This window comes from Anser anser (assembly GCF_964211835.1).
Source record: "Anser anser genome assembly, chromosome: 15".
Classification (NCBI taxonomy): Eukaryota; Metazoa; Chordata; class Aves; order Anseriformes; family Anatidae; genus Anser; species Anser anser.
In genome coordinates, this window is record NC_139736.1 from 2,786,919 (window position 1) to 2,809,453 (window position 22,535).

General features: G+C 45.8%; 1 protein-coding gene across 3 annotated transcripts in view; it reads right to left on the reverse strand.

The window, feature by feature from the left end:
- Window positions 1-21,592, reverse strand: part of EPN2 (epsin 2) — a 44,514-nt gene extending 22,922 nt beyond the window's left edge. Inside the window, exons 1-2 of one of the 3 annotated variants that reach the window (XM_083799423.1) lie at window positions 20,802-21,592; window positions 1,149-1,922 (exon numbers count right to left, since the gene is read on the reverse strand). In XM_083799423.1, the coding sequence (XP_083655549.1) occupies window positions 1,149-1,743 (595 nt within the window). In that variant the 5' untranslated portion in view covers window positions 1,744-1,922; window positions 20,802-21,592. Of the gene's footprint in view, window positions 1-1,148; window positions 1,923-20,353; window positions 20,489-20,801 lie in introns of those variants that run through there. The other 2 variants (XM_083799425.1, XM_083799424.1) reach the window with 2 other exon arrangements.
- Between the last annotated feature and the right edge of the window lie 943 nt (window positions 21,593-22,535).

Consider the following 22,535-nt stretch of genomic DNA (forward strand, 5'->3'; position numbering starts at 1 on the left):
CCTAAAAGCATTTCATTCTGGGGGGAAAAAAAATAAAAATCCTGCTTTTCTCTCTAGCTTTTATTTTCACTGAGATTTTCTTCATGCTAGCTTGATTCATCCTGCTAGCTTCCTACTGCCTTCCACAAAAACCATCGGCGTATGACAGGGGTACGGACACCGCTCACATATTTATAATCTGAGAGGCGCTTTGGGATACAGGACATGACAAACTGGAGGTTCTTAAAGCTGGTGCTCAATCAATTCACCACACTGGCTCTGTTACAGTCCTCCACACACTATAAGCATTCAGTTAAAGAAAAGATTTTCCTTCAGAATTAGACCACAACCACTGACATTTCAGCCAAAGCAGCTTTCATCAGATCATTACTTATATTAAGAAGGATTTAGTGCCAGCTCAGGCCTCCTCCTAACATGACAGGGAGTTCCCCCAAGCACTGCTATAAAGAATCCATTCTTCCCACATCACTGTACTTTTTTTTTTTTGGAATGAAATACAGAATTCGGTACTGATATTTGCACACCGAATGCCGATTGTGTAAATATTTAATCACTGACATATTCCAAGTGTTACTAGTCTAAGAACTGCTAAGTAAGCAACAAAGGAAGTTAATTACCAATACTCTTCCTAAAACGAGAGAGCGGCGACATAAAGTATCTAGCAAAATGATCCAGGAATTACTCTGTATTCCTATTTTCTTCTTCAATCATATTTTAAGAAAAAAAAAAATGTCAACACAAAAAATTTTCAAGCAATCCTGTTAAAACTAGAAACAAAAAAGAAATTATTAACTGTCTCCCTCCTAGATTGAGGACGTATCACATCAAACGTTGGAACACGTTCACAAAAGCAGCTCAACAATACTACCTCTGGGAACTGACAGTAAACAAGAGCTTTTTAAATTGATTTACGTCACTGCTCACATCCTCTCCAAAGCAAACATGCAGCCAGTCATTTCAAGAGAGCGCGTACCACCGAGCAGTCCTGCAAAGATGCAGCCACTGCAAAAAGCCCCTTGCAGTCCTGGAGGGCACCATTTCCTCTCACTTCTAATGGCAAATCAGAACGCAAAATATCTCAAAAGAGTGGGAAAGAAAGAAAAAAGGGTGGGAAAAAGAAAATCTCGCGTGTGTTTGCTTGTACTTACAGCCATGGTAGGACGCCGGGGAGCCTCCAGACTTCCCGTATTCTTGCTCCGAGTAGCTGGTGGAGAGGTTTGGCTGACTGGAACCTCGACCGAAGGTGATCTGGTTGCTGCCCACCCCGGTGGCCACCTGAGCCATGCGTTCTTTGGTCTTCAGGGCCTGGGCCCTCTCTGTCTTGAGTCGCTCGTCATCCTTCAGCAGAGACACCAGCTGCTTGGATTTCTCCCTGACGTTGATGCCCTGGTCTTTCCCATCGCGATCGATATACTGGAAATCTTTCAACGTCTGGATAGCAAAAATATTCTCTTTACACTGCTGTGCCACTCTCTCCGAGCCAGTTTTGATCAGGTAATCTAACAGCGTAAGGGCCTTGTACACGTGTCGCCAGTTCTTGCCATGGTCGTTGAGTCGCTTCCAGATCATGCTCATAATTTCAGAGAAGGCCACAACGTTGTAAGTCAGATCTGCTATCTCAGTCATCAGCGAGCTGGAGGGGCCCCACGGGTCATTTGAGGTCGCTTCCCGAACTTTTATTTCGGCCTCTGAGTAATTGTTCACAATGTTCTTCATCTGCCGCCTAATAGACGAAGTCGTCATTTTTATTTCCCTTTTTAATCAGAGCGGTGCTAGGACACAAACAAAAAAGGGCTATATCTGCTCTTCTATGAACGTTTCTGAGCTACGAAGACTCCGTATCTGTGGCTTACTTGTAAGAAGTTCCACTACAATCATTTCCTCTCTTCAAGAAAATGACACGAGAAAATGAAAATCATGACCTAAGTAAGAAAAAAAACAAAACAAAGCACATTAGCGGCGTCTTTCGTTATCCCTACGCGGAAAGCAATTACATACACTTTTGAGAAATTCTGTTAGTGATGCATTTGCTCTCCAGATTTCTTCAGAAGATTTGACTTTGAGAAAAAAAACCCAACCCTTACTCTTCTCACCTCGAGAAGAATGGATAGACCAACTGCTGGGAAGTTACACATACAAACAGGTAACATCAAATGTCAAAGCTTAAAGACACCTGAGCTGCTGAACAAGACAAAAAAATCAAGAAAATATCTGCGCTGATGCAAATGGAAAATTTGAAAAACAAACCAGAAACGAAGTCCAAGAAACAAATTACGGATTTAATTTCCGACAAGGTAAAACCCATCTAGAAGTTTTAATTACAGAAAGCACGACGCTAGCTTGCAGAGTTTATAGGAAACTGCATTAGAGCTGACAGCTGTGGTCTGCTACCGCTGCTGCAGGAGTCTGCGTACCGAGACCAAGTGAATTTCCTCCACGTTGACCAAGGCATTTCTGAGGCTCCAGATAAAGGCAAAGAGCACTCAGTTGCAGGGCAGAGATCTTGAACCCTGCTCTGCCTTCACCCGAGGCCCAGGGAGGAGAAAGGAGCACCGGAACGATGCACTCCGACTCAAGGTGACCTTTAATGCTAAGCAGATTAGAGGAGAATTTTTTTTTTCCAAATGCATTTCCTTTGTGCATTTGACAGCGCTCACCAGATCCCCAATTTCTGCGCCGTATGTCTTTCAGACAGCACAGAAGAATTTTTAATTATATGAAAATGGAACTGCAAAACTGAAATGACTGGCAAGAAACCCCAAGGACGAGCTCTGGAGCTGGAAACTTGCTTCGGTTATTTATGTAAGGTCACTGTTTCGAGTAAACAGAGGCCTATTAAGCTTTAGAATACATTACTCGAGCAAACCGGCAGATTTTGGTATTACATTAACATCGTTAGAAGTCTTTGACATTCACCACTTGTTTGAACTCTAAGCGCTGATTCCCTACTGGTATTTGCCCCATTAGTAGATGGCATACTTAATACGTCCTCTAACAACTTCTCCCAACACCCCGAAGACACAACCCGATCGCTGACAACAGACATGGGAGGGGAGTAAAGCACGGATTTCACTCCACCACTGTTATCATTCCTCAAATTATTAACATGCCATTTAAAATGAAAGCAGAAGCGTCGGGTTGGACAACGCGCAGCTCTACAAAGACTTCTTCGGTCCGAAGGCACGCATCCTTCCTGGAAAGCAACCGAGCGAGCTGAGCTACGGCAGAACGAGCCCGATGAGCTACGGGAGCTTATTGTTCCACTGAAGTTAGGGTACCTCCTGAACTAGGTAAATAATTAAAAAAAAGTCTTATCAAGCCCTCAGACACAAATCCTCATGTCAAGAGGATGAGAAAAGAACATTGATGTTGCCTGGACTTGTAACTTATCTACAAGGCTCTGCCAACCCTTCTCGGAGTTGCTTTAAATCCCACTGCCTGCCCAGCGAGCTACGTGGCAGCGTGCTCAGCCAGCACAAACCAGCGCTCCCATCACGTCATGGTGGACCTGGATGTTTGTTCCCCGTGCTGTAGACTGGGGGCACGCTTTTTAAGAACAAGTCACCTTCGGTTTCTTTATGCCACTCATGGTTTTGTGGAAACTGGACATCCCCTGAGCTCTGAGGTTTAGTTTTTGGAAGCTGCTGCAGGTCTCCAACCAACCCTGTCGTCTCTCCATGCCTCCCTTACACTTCCATTCGTGTATTTTATCACTCAAACAGTTCTCAGTCTTTCTTCCTTCCATTCAATTATTCAGGATTCTTCTTAAATTTAACTGCTTGGCTTTGATTTGGTCACTTCAATATCTAGAAATTAACTGGAAAAGGGAGCACTTGCAAGGGCACTGAGCTCTGGCAGGACACGCCACTGGAAATAGCCCTTTGCTGCGAGAACTGAGCGTTCATCCCTCATCCTGCTTCCTGTCTTTTAACCAACTGTGAATTTACGAAAAACACTCTTAGCTTACCAGAATTACGTTTCTTTAAAGGCCAGGGATCAGAGGCCTCGCAAAATACCTTTAAAAGTGCACTATACAGTTAAGTGCCTCAGCTACATGTACACCCATGACCAGAGAAGAAGCAAAGTGTGCTTCATTACTTGCTTTAATTTCATAAGCTTTTGAAAATATCACTTTAATATCACACACGATATAAGAAAGGTGAATTTTACAGTACATGGAAACAAGTGCCAGTCCTAAATGACACCAACTTTGGCTAACGGAATAAATACAACCAAGGAATCATCACAATCACAACCTAAACCCTCACACAATCAGGGTGCAGGTCCGCAAGCCCATATTATAGTTAAAGAGATCAAAAAGCCAACTACCCTTCCTACATAAAAGCGAGAATCCATTCCGAATGCATGATCAAAACCATACACAGAAAGTCTGGATGTTTTCAGAGACCCCGGTGAATTACCATCTCACAACAAACCACAAGGAAGCACAATGCTCCTGCAGCTTCAGCAAAAATCCGGGTTTGCAGTTTTCACGCTAGAGTTGCAAAGACAGCAGAAAGCAAGACCCGTTGACTGTCGCCACCATCCCTGGCCAACAGCAGGAAAAGCACCATCAGCTCGGGCAGGTGCCTTTGAAAGATTAAGCAGAGAGGGGAAGGTGGAGATCTTTTGTCTTGCTTGGCTTAGGCGAGCCTTCCAAGCTCTCTCCCCCCTGCTCAGACATTTTCTCTGGTTTATAACTAACTTGTCATCTTTAAATAGATAGAAAAGGAAACGCACAATGCTGTAGACCACAGAGTGAAGCTCCCCTGTGCTCTCAAGGGTTATCTGGAGGGGAATACCTAATTTCCTTTTCCCTCCACGAATAATCCCGATGAATTCTCGTGGTGCTCTTTTAGATTCGGTGCGCAGACAGGAGGAATTTGTGACTGAACTTCTTCTCAACAGCTCTCTCACAAGAGATTAAATTCACTAAGCGAAATCTACATGAGGAAACCATATTTAATTTGCTGAGACTAACTCAGAAATGAGGCCAAGCCACAAAGTCCTTAATAAACTTAGTTCAAAGCAGCAGCCATACAAATCCACCTATATACAGACTTCCAGCAGAATCCATTCAGATCTCAGGAATGCAAAACTCAGCCCAGGGGTTTGTCTGCACTGATAAAATGCCCTTCACTTCGAGCCTGGAGGTAAATATATACACAGGCCAGCTAGGTATGGACCAGAAACATATGAAAAGCCTTTCACGTCAAGCGGGCAAGAAAAAGGGTGAAAATTAACACTACATGTAAGCAGTTTGCCAGAAATCGTGTAAAATTTTAATTAAGTATTAAGTATTAGAGAATATATAAAGTAAACGTCTAATCTGACTTGTAACATGCGTTAGTTAGCTGTTCTTTTGTGATTTTCAGGCAGTCACCACAGATGTCAATCTGCCTTGAAAAATCCCCCTTTCCATGGAATACATGGAAAGATAACTGCAAGCTTTCACTCTGAGATTCACACTGCGATTACGCAGAGACTCCGCTGGCCACCACGAGAAGGAGCACCCCAACAGCCCCAAACAGCCCCCGAACGGGTCTGCACGAGGCAAGCGCCACCTGGGATATCTGCATCCACCTACGACTTCAAAGGACTGCACGGGAAACAGAAACCCCACAAAGCCACCAAGAGCCTTGGCTGCCCAAGACATGCCGAAGCAGCCAAGGGAAGTTCCAACACATGTTGAAGCTTTACCCCTATGCTTTATGCTCTTGATGCTTGACCTCCAAGATCCAGCACGCACAAAGAGCCAGGGATCTGCTCTCCTTGATGTCGGGGAGGCAGAGGCAGGCGATCCTCAGGGACCTGTGGTCCAGGGTAAATCAGAGAAGCCAGGGTCTGGAGAGCGCTCACTTCTTGCCAGCCTGCAAGGAACCGGGCTAAAGTAAAGCGCTGCCAGTGCTGACGCAGGGAGAAGTTCCCCCAGACAGACAGAAACTCACACCACACCTGCAAGGAGCAAAAAGCGCGCACGCAAACACATCCCCAACCGTCACACTAAGTCAACTTCTACTTCTGGCAACGAGAAAGGATTCACGTTGCCTGGTGCTCTGAATTCCTACCCTAGGTTTCTTATGGTAGCTTGTTATGCGGACAAATCCAAAACGCTTTTAGAGAGCTTTATTTTCCACAAACGGGAACCAGGAATTGACAAATGAAGCATAAGGCTTTATTTAAAATTCAGGAATGTAACAACAGGAAAAATGTCTTTGCTGTCACTTTTTCTATACTGGATTCCACAGCGCTAGAGAAATTTTCAAATTCAGTTAATTCTTTCACATGCTTTCTTCCTATTCATAAATAATTCTTACAGAACAACTGCAGACCAAAAGGCTATCATACTGCCTGCGGTGTAACATCCTACTGTAATGCAAACACTGTTCCTGACTCCAGACAGGAGGAGAGGCGACTGTACTTTGTGATGCCCTGGAGAAGAGCGCTAGGAGAAGCAAAGGAGCTTGGCACTACGCAGAAAAGCCAACAAGTAGCACACTTATTAGCTCCCTCTTGCTATTGTGCAGCAGAGAAAACAGCAATTCATGTGAATAAAACAGTGAAATGAAGACGCTGAAGTTACCATCAGTGCCCTTCCTTAACCTTCAAAATTATTTAGGAAATGAATTACAAACATAGATTGGCAAAGGGTTTGGAGAACGGGGTTAACTCCAGAAGAAAGGTTTAATTGCCATTTTACACAGTTTAAACGCTTGTCCTCCTCGGTTAATTTCTGAGAAGAGGAAATGGCTCAAAATTAAAAGTTTTGGAAGCTTTCCACCCTCTTTTACAAATGAGAGAACAAGGTCAGCTTTCACAGACAGCAGGTGGCCAAAGGATTTCTTTAAATGAAGAGTTACCGCTGAAAGATACCCTCCTTCAAATCTGGGCACGGTCATCAACGCCGAGGTTTGATTCTGCGCTGATTTTACAGCCATGCCTCAGACCCACAGAGAGAAACTCAGTCCTGCCTGCACGGCCACTTCGCCGTAAAGCAGATTTACGGACACAAATTTGCCTTTTATCCCTACCACCTTTCCCTACTACGCGTCTATTTAAATCAGGAGGGCAGGATTAGAGCTCGGCGGGGAGCTCAGCTCCTTGCTCAGCCTACAGGAAGGGGGCACGGGGCAGAAATCCAGCGACTCACCCGCACAGCCGAGCACGGCAGAGCTACCAGAAGCAGGACCTGCCCAGGTGGCTGCCAGTACTGTGAATTTGGCAGCTCCAGGCACCCTGGCAGCCCGTGGCACAGCTGGAATCGCCGGCAGCGTGGGAGATGCTCCGAAGCGCTGCGAGCAGGGAGAGCCTCGGCAAGAGTCGTGCAAGATCAGGGCAAACGATCCAAATCCGACCTGCGCTGGAGGTCTAATTTTAGGATTACAAGCTTCGACAACAGCTCTTTAAAAATAACACATTCCTCCTCCTCTGGCTAGGTCAAGTGTCACCAACAGTGCTAGCTGCATTTTATGCAGCAGATCGCTGTTTATTTTTCGGTAGCGATACAGCGAGCGCTGGGTGTGTAATAAGTACGAGAATATTGCAGACTTACAAAACAGCACAAGGTCAAGCCACTGCGCACTGAACCAGAAATTCTAAATGCAAATTAATCCAACACAGCAGCGAAAATACCTACCCGAACTCTCCAAAGGAATTTGTTCTCTGGGGATTACCTACTTGAATGAAAGCACTTCATCTTTCATTCTCAGTAACAGAGGAGAAAAAAAATCACCCAATGCATGCCTTAAAATAAGAAGTAACAACTTGAAATAAACTCAGTGTACCACCAGGTATGTCGAGTCGCATTTTCAACTGAATTAAAGACAGTGGGAGACACCTCTCTCTTTTCACATTTTCCTTTTGGAATAAAGCAGCAAGATAACTGATATCCTTGCCAGAGGCTGTGCCGTAGACTATTACTGATTAGAAAAGTCCAGCCTCGACTCTTAGGCTGCTCAGTGGGTGACAGGGGACTGCCAAAGCCATTCTATCTTCTCTTCCAGCAGCTCAGAGCCCTGACAGATCAGCTCCAATACCAGAGGAGATGCAAATACTCAAATACTCCAATCTGAAAGCTCACAATCGCGTGAGAATTGAGCGTGTAGCTAACATTTTGTACTCCTGCAATTTTAAGATTCAACTGACGAGAACAACTGTAATCTTACGTATTTGTGCTCACCCATCAGACCTGGTATTTTGAGAAGGTACTCGCTGCTTACAATTACACAAAGATTTCATTAACTCCATTCAGCTTGCACTTTATTACTACGAAGCAGACGTCACCATGAGCAGTTTCTCCTATCCACCCACACACCACAGCCGTGCAACCACATTAATAAATTCAATAGGCCAAAGGCAAATGCTCATCATGACACAGAGCAGGGAAAAACATCAGTTTAACTCCCCACGTTACCACTGCTCGAAGCCAAGACACTAATTAATACTTGTACCTTGCAACACAAATTTCTGATGAAAAAAACTGTTCAAAGGACAGCGAGAGATGCAAACCCCTGTTTGTATGTCCAAGACACACTTTTTTTTTCTCCAATTAAAATTGTTAAGTGCACAGGCTGCTAACACAAACTACAAGCCTGTAAAGAAACAGGTGGTTGATTTAATTTCTTAAATATCTTTAATACCTTAGTATCTTACGTTCATCAACGCCCATTCACAGCATGCAACTTCTAGTGCCATCCCTCCCACTCACCCTACTCGCACACTCAACTTGAAACACCAACCCAGGGTCTTAATTCAACTGTAACTTTAACTGGTGACAACGAACGTGAGGTTACTTCAGTCTTCATAGATTAAGCTACATGCAGGTGTGTGCTCACCATTAATCAACCTGGTAGGAAATTCAGAAGTGGGAAACTTGCATCCTAAAATCCTCCGTGCGTGCTGCCGTAGGAGCTTTCTGGCCAAAACTAAGGGGCTTGGTTGGGCTGTGCTGTCAGCAGCCGAGCTCACGGAGAACTGAGGACGTGGTGCAGGCTGAGCACGGCTCCTGGAAGCTGCCGTCCTGCCCCAAGCCACCTCTGCCCCTCGCGCCACTGCTGCAGACGGTGTGAATGGGCTCAGGGAGCGCATCGGCCCAGCTGGGTTTTCTGGCAGATCGGGTCACCCAACCGATTAATGCCAAGGTCACTCTAACTCCTTTGAAGTACAAATAAGGGAAGTAACATTAATTTCAACAGCAATCTACGGTCACTTTTCACGAGGCAAAATGCAAAGCTGCGCCTTGAAGCCCAAATTGCTGGCAACAACGAGTTTAATCCTGGGACTTGCCTTCAACAGGTAACAACCGTAAGAACTGCAAAGGGTGGATTTTCTGGGAAATCTCCTGTACCACCTAGCTGCTCCTAACAGCAAGACTCACTCATTTTGTTTAGAGCTGAAGACAGCCATAGAAAATTGTCCTCTAGTTTTCCAAAATTGGCCAACATGTTAAAACCTGGGTCCTGCCCTTCTTACAGACTGATTGCAGCTGTCTGTCCTATAACGTTAGTCCATCTTTCCCTCTTATTCCTCCTAATCTTTTCGTACTGTACTCACCACTCAAGTTGCCAAAATACGTTTCAAATAACCCTACCTCCACCCTGTCTTCCTACCGGAGCTGACTAATGTTCCTAGCATCGCCACCAGAGCAGGAAAAGCAATCCCACCCCAAGAGCCCTGCCCGGCAGAGAGCACATGCAGCCAGAGGAGCGGGCGCAGCGAGCCCAGCGGCAGCAGCCTGGATTTAGCTGGGTTGGACTTCCCAAGGAGCAGCACTTGCAAGCACCGCCAGTCGTTTTGCTCTGCTTCTGCACTACCTCAGTTCCTGACTGAGCTCTAAGTGCATCTTTGATGGAATTGAATCACTAAAAGACAAAATAATAAAATCAACTCATTTGATTTTTCCTTGTTACGATACTTTCTACTTGCTTCGTTCATACATCAATAAGGATCATCCTATTCCCAAATGCAAATACTTATTATCTTTATTTTGTTGGTTATTGTGGAATTAGGAAAAAAAAATCCGGTTTGAAGATAGCAGTGAATCCCACATTCTCCCATGCACATATGCACCGATTTCCAGCTGTTGTAACGATTCCTCAAGGTTTCTGAACCCATCCTTCAGCATCAATATTCTACCTACTCTCCTATCTGCTCTGGACATTTAGATGGAAAATTGTCGGAGTGGGAATTAGCTTGCTCTTCTCAAAGAGGATGACAAAGACTTGTTACTAAAAAGCATCTGCGCCTGTTTCATTATTAAAGGTCACTTTCTTGCCGTTAGCTCTTGCAGAGAACATGTTATAGGCTCTTCGCTTTGATAGTCCGCATCCAGCAATTCTGTACGTGTCAGCAGGACTCCACACACCCTGTGAGGAGTCCGAAAGGCAGAGGACAACACCTATCGCATGTAATCCAAAAGTCCAGCCTCTGATAGTTCTGACACAGCTGATTATAGCTTGAGACTTTTTTTTTTTAAGCAAACTACAGTGTAATACTACTGTCTGTATAGCCCATAGTGCCTGCATCGCCCTGTGGATTATTCTTTTCACCACTTTTTTAATGCAAATTATTAAAAGCACTCTCTTTAGATTTATAAACAGAACAAGAAAGTGACTTAAAAACTCACCCACTCCATTTTCTCTTTTTTTTTTTCCAAGCGCATTCCATCTAGTCCAAATGCACAGAAATTCTAGCCCATTAACATCCATCAGCTCACAGAAGGGTAATGAATTCATCAATACTGCTAAAACGCGTGGGTACAGCATCATGCTGAATCATTTAGTAACTACATTTGCCGCAAGAAGAGCTCAAACAACCCGCCTTACGCTGTCAGCAACCATCTTCCTGAAGGAGGGAAACTGAATGTATTAGATCACCCTCGATTTCGTTACCCCTCTTGACGAGGTTGGTAGTGTCTCTACACACCGGTATTTCCGTGCCAATCAAATCCTGTCCGCTGGCGCTGCTGGTGATCCCCTCCAGACATCAGCTTCCTCAGCCAGGCCACCTGTACTCTTGAGAGAAGCTTTCAATGCTCATTTTTCTGCAAACGACACGCGGACCTGGCTTTCCCCTGCTTGTTAACGCTGAAGTTGGGTAAGTCTGAAGCTGAGTTTTCAGTTTGTAAAGAAAAAAAATAAATAAATAAAACCAGAAGACATACTGTTCCCTCGACACCAGGCTACTGGAATAGTTAGAGCACCACAGACTTGACTCGGGTTTTTCTTTGTTACCTGTTTACAAAGCTATGGAGGGACCACCTTCTCCCTGCAGCTAGAAGTCTTCCCAACAGTGCTAAGTTCTGAACGTAAGAAAGGTAACAGCTCCCAGGATCAGTTGATCTTTGGAGAAAATACACTACTGACAAACATGAAAGTACAACTACCAAAAAAAAAAAAGCCCATTCCTGTGGCTAGGACTACAGGCAGGGTATCACAGGGGTAAGAAGAACCCTATTATTGTTGAGTACAAGAGTATTATGTTATCGTTCTCACAAGTGAAAGGAAAAGGTATTTATTCTTTTTTTAAAAAGGGAAAAAAAAAAGAAAAAACAGACTTACTAATATAAAGGAACAAAATGACATTCAAACTGTGGATTAGAAACTACCTTGCTTGTTTTGCCTTGTTCAGGTATGCCAAGTCTGGTCGTCTCTGCCTCACAGCAGGTTTTAAAATGATCGTGAGTATATTGCACTGTTGTTTACACTTTCAGTTATAATGGTATCTACTCTAATTAAGTCCAAGAATAAGAAGTGTTTTGTTAAGGTAGCCTTTATAAACCGAGTACAATTAATTCAACACTCAGTAACTCAGCTTCCTTAACACAGACAATGTCTTCGAATACATACACTCACACATGTGTCTACATATCCTTAACTCCCACGGCTTAATTCAATTAATACTATTAAATCTTTAATGCTTAGCTTCAAAGGCTTTTTTTTTTAAATTTTTAATAGCTCTCATAGGTTAGCATGAATGCTTTAAGTCTTTCTACTGTATTTTAAATAAACTCTCTTCTTTCCACTTTGATGTTTGCCTTTCTGACAACCCTCTGCTCTCTGAAGCTCCTGGAACCTTGTTTTCTGCAAAAACGATGACATTACAAACTCAAAAAGATATGTTAATCACTGCGCTGTAATCAGGGATTTTTTCCTCTCACCTGCCCTCTGGGCTGGGAGTTGGCAATGGAACTGCTTTCATCAAAACAATGTGGCAACCCGTAAGGAGGGAGGGTGTAATGGCGAGGGAGGGGACTCTCATTTGCATCTGTTTAGCATGCAAGCAGCAGGCGGTGCTTAATTCTCTTTTACTCTGGTTTCCCATGAAAGGAGAAAATGCGAAAGTCACCGTATTTCACTAAAGCAGCTAAAACAGCAGTTGTGACAAAACACAAGCCCGGTCTCAGGGAGCACAAGGCTCGAGGCATTTAAAGGCACGTCCGTTCAGCGCATTTGATGGGCACTGGAGGTGTCCTTAATTGCAAGGCTTTGCTTGCGCCAGCAGCATCGCCATTATAAATTTGATCAGCTAGAGGTCCGGTTTACACACACGTCTGCAGACCCACACGTATATAGAAACAGATGTAATTCACCAGTTTGCTTCGTGGTGAAAGCTCCCCGTGAGCTAACCCGGAGGCAGGTGACAGCAGCGTGCTTCCCTCCTGCCCCTACCCGGAGCGCAGCATCCCCGAAGTCACAGCGCTACCTCCGGGTCCCACCTGCCTGCCACCGCCACCCGCTGTGCTCTGGAGGGAAAACAAAGTCAGTCCTGGTGGCAGATTTAAGCCTTTCTGTAAAGCACGAGCTAAGAGAAAGGACAATCAAGCACTGACCCTCCACCGTTAGAGTTCATTTTTCTTCTGAATTAGAAAAAAAAGAAATCCCTTTCTAAAATAAAGCTGAAAATCAGCATTCCCAGAGACAGGAAAAGGCACTGTATTATATACGCTATCCAAGCTGACCAAAAAAAAACCACCCAAGCCATGAAAAATCTGGCTCCGTCCCAAGGCACCCAGACACAATTTGGTGCTGGCGCGTACGTAGCAAAGACACTTCTGAATTCGGGATGTTCACGCCTGCTTCTTTCATTTACACCTGGAAAGCTCACCCTACAAAAACCAACGGGCCGTAGTCAGCAAGTAAGTGACCAGCCCCACATCGAGAGACCCCTCGTATGTTCCAAGCGAAGCACACGCTTACCTCCTCTGCTTGATCTGAGCCATAAGCTGCAGAACAGAAACCCCTCAGGAAGCGTACTAAAACCAGGCTGCTGAAGACAGCCCACAGAACTGTCCTGCCGTTCCTTACGTCTTCACCGGCTCAGCAGCCTGCAACGTAAGCGCAGTTACCCCCACGAGCACCTCTCGGCATTACACAGCTGCAGGTAGACACGTGCCACGTTGCGCCTTTTAACGCACACGTAAACACTCTCTCAGAGGCATCATATATTCGAGTTATTGTGAAATTAAAAATAAGCAGGCTCTGTAAGCTGGAAGATAGACACAAAAATGTCAATTATACTACGCAGTGTGCTCAAACCAGCCGGCTAGGCAAAAGGAGATTACTCACTAGGTAGTCAAACGTACCAAAGCCAGACGTTTCAGACTGTCTCCGTGTTCCACAAAGGGGTCAGCGATTTGTAAATCTTAAATGCAACACTTAAGCAGTTCTGCAGACTGAAAAAAAACCCCTCACATCCTTTGAGGATATACCTCAGCGCTTCTCTGCGAGAAAAGTTTCAAGTGATTGTGCTGTCACAGAAGCATTCATTCTTCGGTTTCCCTAAAATTTAAGAATTCTGAAAACCAAATAAAAACTATTATAAACACTCCTGTACTTTACTTCCTTATTAAATCTTCCCTAGAGAGAGCCAGTAAACATACAAACACAAGTATTTTTTAGACGGGTCACCCAGGTAACAATCTTTTTAAAAAAAATCATCAGAAAGCAGTTGTCTTGCTGAAAAAGTACCAAAAAATGGGCTGCGTAATTACAGTCCAATGCAGTGACAGTCTTCCTGTTCTTCTGAGTGGCACATAAAAATTTCGGCTTTAAGAATATACAGAATATTGTAGAGATTCTCAAAAACTACAACTGCAATATTAAATATTGATTTCTGAACTCTCTTTGCATATCTCTAACAAGAAAAGCACTTGGTGTCACCTACGCTGTTTATCTAAAAGCATTCCAACCGAGGCATTATCTTTACTTTCTGAGAAATGCTCTCCCAAATCAGTAGACAAAGTTTAACTTGCACGAAGCCTGCTCAGCAACAGCAGCAAAGGAATAGTAACACTTCTCATCGCTAACAATCATTTCAAGCCCTTTAAAAATAATAATAAAAATACTGCAAGAAGCAATCATTACAATAAAACCATGCAATAAGCCAGTATTTGCTTGGAAAGCAAATATTTCATGAGATAACAGATGCAAGTCTTATGCTTTCAAATGGTTATTATACACAGAGGTTTTTATCAAACGATGAACTAAATACCTGGGTACGAGCGTTTTAAAGCTTCACCAGATCTTCCCTGGATCTGCAAGCTGCTGGAAATGCACGATTCGGGATCTCTCTCTAAACTGCCATTACTGTTCAGTCTCCAGCAATGTCACAAACTGGAAAGCGTTCCGCTGATTAATTAGCTAACTGAATAATTAAAAACGTTGAAGTTTTTCAAATAATAATTCGAGTGCTTTCCTTTGCACATAGCACATGACAGAGTACCTTCTGCTTGGCCATCAATCAGAGGATGGGCAGGCACATTAAAACAGTTCTACCCAGAAGTGAAGGATGAGGATTCATTAACGATCTTAAATTTTTGCTGATTTTATTAGGCTTGATCGAAAAATCTATGTTTTACTGCTATTGTCGCAAGCCTCCTCCCTTGTCCAGAGCTGAATCTTAGTGGAAAGGCAGCAGCACCGGCAACTGGGTCAACAGAATTGGCTGAGAAAATCCTCACTGCTCAAAAAGAGTAACAATCACCAGGAGAATGGCCAAACCAAACCATCGCTTGGGCCAGTTCACCCAGTTAGCAACACGCAACTGGCCACTCGAGTACACATTTCCCATCTGCAAGCAAAGACGTTTAAGGGAATCTTTCATACTTCTGTCTCAGGGGAGGAAGTTGCCTTTAAAAATACTTTGTTTTGCCTTTCCCTAAGGAATATCAGAACCATATACCAATTATTTTAGTGGGTTTTTTGTCCGTGAGGTCCAACAAACAAAGGTCTTATTTGTGAACCGCACAACCCTTACACCAGTGAGCAATTACTCATGCGATTAGTCCCAATGAAGTCAGAAGAACTGTTTGAGAAAGAAATTGCTTGCCAACCTAAGGGTTGCACAATCAGAAAAAAAAAAAAACATAACAAAAACACAGAGGGGGATAAATTGCATCTGACAAAAAATACAATCAAGAAATAGCTGGTGACAGATTGTTATTTAAGTACAAGGAAGTGATTTAAACAGTCAGGAGCAGTTGTAATAAGATTATACGATTCTCTATTAAGATTCTTAAAATGTCTTTGTTCTAGCAAAGCTATGAAAAGACCGTTGCCCTTGTAAAGGTTCAGAAACTACCAAATTGATGTTAAAGCTAGAAATTAATATGATTTCAAACCAAGTAAAGGAAAAAAAAAAAACAACAGAGCATCCCTAGCATCATTAGCACCTCTGTCACCCATGCTCGTAGTTCTAACTAGCATGGGCACGACGTACATTGGGGGATTTCACCGTGGCAGAACTCAACCAGACCGAAGAGACCAACACACAGAGTACAGAGCTCACTCCACTTCTGTCTCTGCTTCTTAAATAATGAAAGCCACCGGCCTGATTTTTAGGAGACGTTGCGTTACGTAAGTGACATCTTCAAAACTGCAGGAACGTCTTCCCAAGCGAGGTGAACTCAAAGTTTGGCTGTTGAATTTCTCCAAGGAAACGGACGTGGCATTTTGTCCACGATCCTCAGACCGCGCTGCCTGTCCTTAAGTAGTCACTTCGGGAAAAACAGGCCAAGAAAGTGGCCGCGGGTTTAGCTATGGCTACACGGAACAACCACCAAGGCAAGCTGGTCTTCTGATCTGTCTCGTGGAACAGACGTAAAACATCTCCAGGTAAGGTTCCCAGAATGTTTTTAAGCAGCTTGAAGATTCAAAAAAAGGACTGGTATGGCTTAATTTGAAAAAAAAAAAATGTCAAATGATGCATTGTAAGACTAAAAAAAGCAAGTGATTCACAGATTAATGTTTTACTGTAAGGAGTAAGAACAGAAAATTCCATTGGAAAAGAAACACACACGAAAACACTGGGTCTAAAGGTGATCAAATCTGAGCCATGGGAAACATGTATATGACCCTACTGGAGACAGGAACTGGGACTGCTATTTAAATAGGCACTAAAATAGATGCATAGGTGTGCAAAGTGCAAGGTAATTATGGTGGCAAGAAAGCATGTGGAGATAGAGAGGGAGATAGAGAAGACAAAAGACAGGTTTGTACCATTTCTAGAGAAGCAGACAGCATTCAAGCGTTCTCCCGTCTAGGCCACCCTCCGAATCCATTCTGCTTTTCATGCCTTGTAAATTTGGTATTTATTACACAGTTACATGACTGAAGACTCAGCAACTGTAGACTACATTAATAAAACAGCACTTGGAGGAAAGACGGGAGCAGCCAACACCGTGGAAGAGAACCGCATATATCAGAAGAGAGCTCATGCAAAAATTTCCACTAATTACTTTAGGCAGTTCGGGGACCTATGTTCCTGACTGTGGAAGGAAAAACATGAAATGAAACGAAAATAAACCGCACGCAACAGGACAACAAAACTCCTGAGTCCGAGATTTTTGAGAACTTTACCCAGCCACCTCCACCATAAAGCCAAGATAAGGAGAGCCTGCGAGGCCGAGATGCCGCCAGCCCCGGGCCGGGACTGGTTTCCCCCAGCCGTGCGGCTGGAGCCAGCTGTGCTCACACTGCCAGCGGGGACCTGCCGGCGCTAGGCTCTGCTCCGCGCCCTGCTCGTGTTTCCCCACCTGGAAAGAGCCGGCTTTTTCAAGTCACTGTGCAGCCAAGGCGTAAGCAGCGTGAACGGACCACGTCTGACCTTGAACGCGAGCTAGGCGAGGAACGAGATAGAGGCATTTATGTTAACAGCCCCGGGTGACATGAGAACAGATAGACACACCAGTAACAATTAACACCGCGCAGGGCGTTGGGGCTGGGATCAATTTTTAAGTTCGGTTTTGGCAGCTACACCAAAATATTTGGGCTAATAATTACCTATACTGAAGAAAAGCATTTCACTAAATATAGTCTTACCAAAATGAAAAAAATTGAGTATTTCCATATAAAAATGCGATGGTATTGGGGCTAGAAAACACAAAAATACTTCAATATTAATTTTCTCATTAGTATAATCATTCACACAAACTCCAGTCTGAGATATTTACATGCATCTAACTTCACGTGGTAACTCCGAACATGTGCAGTACAGTTTGATGGCACTCAGCCTCAGCAATTTAATTTTCCCTCTCCTCAGAAACTAAATCCAACTTCTGATCGCTTGCAAGCTACTTTGCCTCATCAACAGCTTAGACCACCTTCAAAAAAATCATACCCCACACTTGAAAACCCAAGCCAAAATGTCATTTGCAAGACGTTAAATAAGCCAATAACAACTTTCTACAAATTTCTGCCTCCCGCATCACCCCTCAAGAGGCTCAACTGCTACGGCCACATAGTTTTAGATTCATCCTGCAGCTTACGGCCTGGGAGTTCACTTATTCTGTTATACAAGCATTCTAAATTTATTTTTCACCCCACAGAATAGGAAAGCAATCCTATCCCAGCCATCAAGACTGATTAATGCTGCGATTTTTTGTAAGGTCTGCTATTCAGCACGTAGCAGTATGCAACCAAATTGACGTATGGCAATGCTAGCAGACCTACAATTAGAACTAGGAGGTTTTATTCTAAAGGACAGCACGCATGTTGTTCTCCTCCACGGCGTCTCATGCTTTCTTAATGAGCAGCTAGGCTACTGAAATACACAAAAAACCGCCGCTCTTTGAAGCACTTAAGACAGCAGGACACTAGTACGTTTCGATACTTTCCCTGCACAGATCAGAGCAAGGCAAAGGGGGGAAAAGAACATTACAGGCATTCATACAAACCAGACACCTTTCATTTTCTATTAGCAAGATCCCAAGAGACAATTCAGCAAGCTGCAAATATGGCACTGGAAGGCTAGGAAGTTGTTTCCTGAGTACCAGTCATTACACAAAGATTTCAGAGTAACTCACAGTCTTCTCGGCCAGGCAAAACCAATACCCACTTCCCCCTCCTACACACGAGACCCATGAAGAGCAACATCACGAATATCATAGCTATTCGGTAATGTATTTCTCCTAAGACAGATTAAAATCTAATGATTCCTTAAAAAAAAAAAAAAAGCACCAATTTCTCTACCCAGCAAGACTATCAGCATTTTTATGAAGTAACAAATTAGGCCTTTGGCATTTTACAGCAGCGATCCAAGATTTGAGGCTTCTCAAAAGCTCCAAGTTTTAAAGCAATCAAACGTCTGACAGCTGGAATGAAATTAGCATGATTAACCAGTTATGTAAATAACGATGCGGTCAGTACAAGCACAATTCATTTATGCTCATTGCATTATACAGCTTGCACCGGACATCAGATGTTTGTCAACTATTCATTAAAAGTGACTGTAAGAATAATGGACGTGAAAAACACCACGAGCACTATCATCCGGGGCACCTGACAGCCAGGGCTCAGATCAGGGCTCTCCTACTAGTACAGGACAACAAGGCAACTTCTAGATAAGCCTTTTATTTCCCAATTATCACCCAAAGCTATCCACCTCCTACCTAAGGAACAGGTCTTTTTTTTTTCTCTTTTTTTTTTTTTTCCCTTCTTCCTAAACAGAGAGGTCCAGCCTGCAAGAACCTTCATTTCTTAAAGGCGGGCATTATTTTTCAGCTGTCAGCACACGGAGAAGTCTGCTAACCCAGGCTGCCGCGTAGGAGAACCGTCGTCACGGCAGGATGATGCCGCATAGTTGCTTTATGACATCAAGGAAGTTGCAATCAGCAGCAGCAAGTCAAACTTCCTGAAGTATAACTTGCCGTCAGCTCAGCCTTATCAGAATCCGTCTTCAGGAATGCACACTCATGGTTAATTTGTACTCGGTAATTTTTGATAACGTGGTTAAATATTTAATATACGGCAGATTATCTTCAAAACTCTGTCTAGCTAGTTTACCGTGACCCCGAGTTTGCAAGAGAAAATTTATCAGAAGTTGTGATTCTTCACAATGAAACACTATACGTGAGCCTCTTTGGAAATAATGTATCTGGGAATCAGCCAAGACAAACATATTTAGAAGCACTTCCTAAACAGGCCCTATTTTGCTGAAGATATCGTTATGATGTATTTGTATTTTAATTAAAAATCGCTCTAACATCTTGTATTTTAAACCTTAGCAATCCAGTTTTCTCTGACCTTGTCTTGCATAAAACACAGCAATACGGAATTATGCAAGAGTTCCATATTACCATAAAATATGTATTACAGTGGAGAGAATAATAAAACTGAACCTTGTGGCCTGATTTGCATTTTGAACTCCTAAAGTCAGTCTCCACAGCCTGCAACACCCGCAACATGGCTTAGCAGTCAGAACAAGTACTCTGTATCTCCCGGTGAAAACGTAGGATTCGGGGCATTTGCTTAGAAAAAAAAAATACCAAAAAGCAGCACGTCCAATTCGTGGGGATTTTAAATATAACTCAGCTCTCTCCAGATCAGCGATAAGGAAGGGGAAAGGGGGTTGGGGGGGGGGGGGGGGAAGCGTTACACGCCCCTTGGCCAAATAAAATCGAGACCAAATATCTGCTATCGATACGCCTCGCAGCTTTAAAATCGGCACGGCTCATTGTTGGCAGCCTGCAATAATCCCCGTGCAAATACAATTCACAGCTGCGATACCGATTAATACGGCACGCTAAGTGCTCGAGACCGATCCGTAGCATCGGATCTAGCGCGGGCAGGGCGTTAAGAAGAGAGGGGGGGGAAGAAAAAAAAAAAAAAAGGAAAATCTCAAATGGATTTAAAAAAATAAAATACATGAGAGCAGCATTCCGCATGCGTTGGTGAACCCGGGCTCGGCGCCCCTCAGGGGGATGCGGGGCCGAGAGGGGGGGAGCGGGGCTGAGGGGGCTGGGTCTTGGGGGGTCGGGGCTTTTGGGGTCTGGGGGTTTTGGGGTCGGTCCCCCCCCCCCCCCCAGCGGTTCCCCCACAGCGTTCCCGGCCCGGGGGCGGCCCCGGGGCGCAGTCACCTTTCCCGGCAGCTCCTGGCAGTGCCTCCTGCTCGCAGCCGGGGCTGCCATGATGGCCAGGAACTGTTGCTAGCGACCTAATGGAGACAACAAAGGCCGCCCCGGCCCCGCGGGGGGCTGCCACCGCCGCCGCCACCCCCCCCCGGAGACCCCCGGACGGACGGACGGGCCCCTCCCCAGCCGCCCACCCCCCGGCAGGGCCCGGCCCGGCCCTAACCCCGCCGCCGGGCCCCGCTCCCCGCCGCGGGGAGGCCCCGCAGCCCCTGAGAGAGGGGGTGGGGGGGGCCCTGCCCGCACCCCAACCCACCCCCCAGCCCCGGTTCCCCGCGGCTGAAGGGGAGAAGGCTCCGGGGAGAGGGGGGAAACGGAGGGGTGGGAGAGGAGGGGAGGAAAAACGGGGGGCTTCCTCCGCCGCCCCCCGCGCGCACCCCGCGGCTCCCGCACTGACCTGGCGCTGCGTGCTGAGGGGGGGGGGGGAGCGGGGAAGGGGCTGCGGTGTCGCGATGTGGCGGTGTCGCGATGTCCCGGTGCCCGGCCACCGCCGCCGCCGCCGCCTCTGGCTGGGTTTGACACCCACACGCACCATCCAACATGGCGGCGGCCGGGGGGGTGGGGGGGGCGGCGGAGGAGGCGGAACCGGCGGCCGAGCGCGGCCCCGAGGCGCGGCACCGGGCCGGGCGGGGCGGGGAGAGGAGCGGGGGAAGGGGAAAGGGGATAAATGAGGGGGGTAGGGGCTGCGCTGCAGGTCCCCGCTGCCTGCTGTGGGGCCTCTACTTCCTCACGCTCCTCTCCTTCATCGCCCTCCTCTCCCCTCAGCCGGCCATGGCGGGCCGCCCCGCAGCGCCCTCTCCTCACGGCCCGGCCCGGCCCGCCCTCAGGCCGCGACCCCCCTGCCCCGAGGGCGGACATTTCCTTCTCCTCAGGAGGCGGCCGGGCCCCCAAGGGACCGCCATCGCTGCCCGCCGCCCCTGGGGCACCGCGCTCCCCTCGTCCCCCCCCTCAGGATGGGGTGCAAAATGATGGCATTTGGGCATTTAGGGAGGGTTCTGGGTCGTGCCCCCCTCACGATGAGGTGCAAAATAATGGCACTTTGGCCTTTAGGGACGCTTCTGGGTCATTCCCCCTCAGGTTGGGATGCAAAACGATGGCGTTTTGGCATTTAGGGACACTTCTGGGTCATCCCCCCTCATGGGATGCAAAAGGATGGCACTTTGGCATTTAGGGACACTTCTGGGTCATCCCCCCTCACGATGGGATGAAAAAAAAAAAAAGGCATTTTGGCATTTAGGGATGATTCTGGGTGGCGGTGGGGAGTGTGTGTTAACGGAGCTGCAGGAAGACCTCGGTGGTCACGCCAAGGGGAGCTGCGCTGCGGTGGTGGGAGCGTGGCAGGAGGAGCCGGGCAGTCTGCAGCTCGCGTTCTTTTCATTTCGGAGCAATGACCAAAGCAGTGCCCCGGATCATAGGTTGGGAGAGGTCTCCTCGTGGTTCTCTGAGTGTTTGTTCCCATCATAAAACCGTGAGACAATTCGAGGAAACGGGACGTGGCTGTTCTGGAGACAGCGAGGGTCGGTGCAGGTCAGGAGGGAAGCTGGCTAGCAGGACTCATATTAGCGCGGCTGGCTCCAGGTAGCACTACTGGTCATTTAAAACCCAAATTCCTGAGGAATCTTGCCTTATTAAAGCACAATAAGACAAAGGGAAACAGAGCAGAATCCAGCGCATACGGCTGTGCTTTTCAAATGAGAGGAAGGCCAGGCCACGCACTCCAAACTTACAGCCCAGCCCTTCTTCCCTCGGAGCTGGTAGCAAAATTCCCACTGACCTCAATCTGAGAAGGATCGAGGTTTAAATACTGAAGAACATGGACTGCAGCAAAGCAGAGTAAGCTGCATTAAAAGGAACTTGTTTTAGAAATGCTGCAAGTCCAAATGCTTTGAATACCATCTGGTAGCTGGGAAGCCAAGTCTTCTGCAGCTAGCTGCAATAGTGGCTTAGCTGTTAACCTTGAGCTAGGAGAGCTAAGCAGAATGAAATTCGGGGTGAAAAAATAAAGCATCTGCAAGCATCTGACGCTATCAGCAGGAGCTGAAAGAATACTTCTCCCTTTTTGTCTTTAGAAAAAGCAGCAATGGTGGAAACCTAATGTTTCTGTGCGTGTTCATTAATCCTAATGATTAGG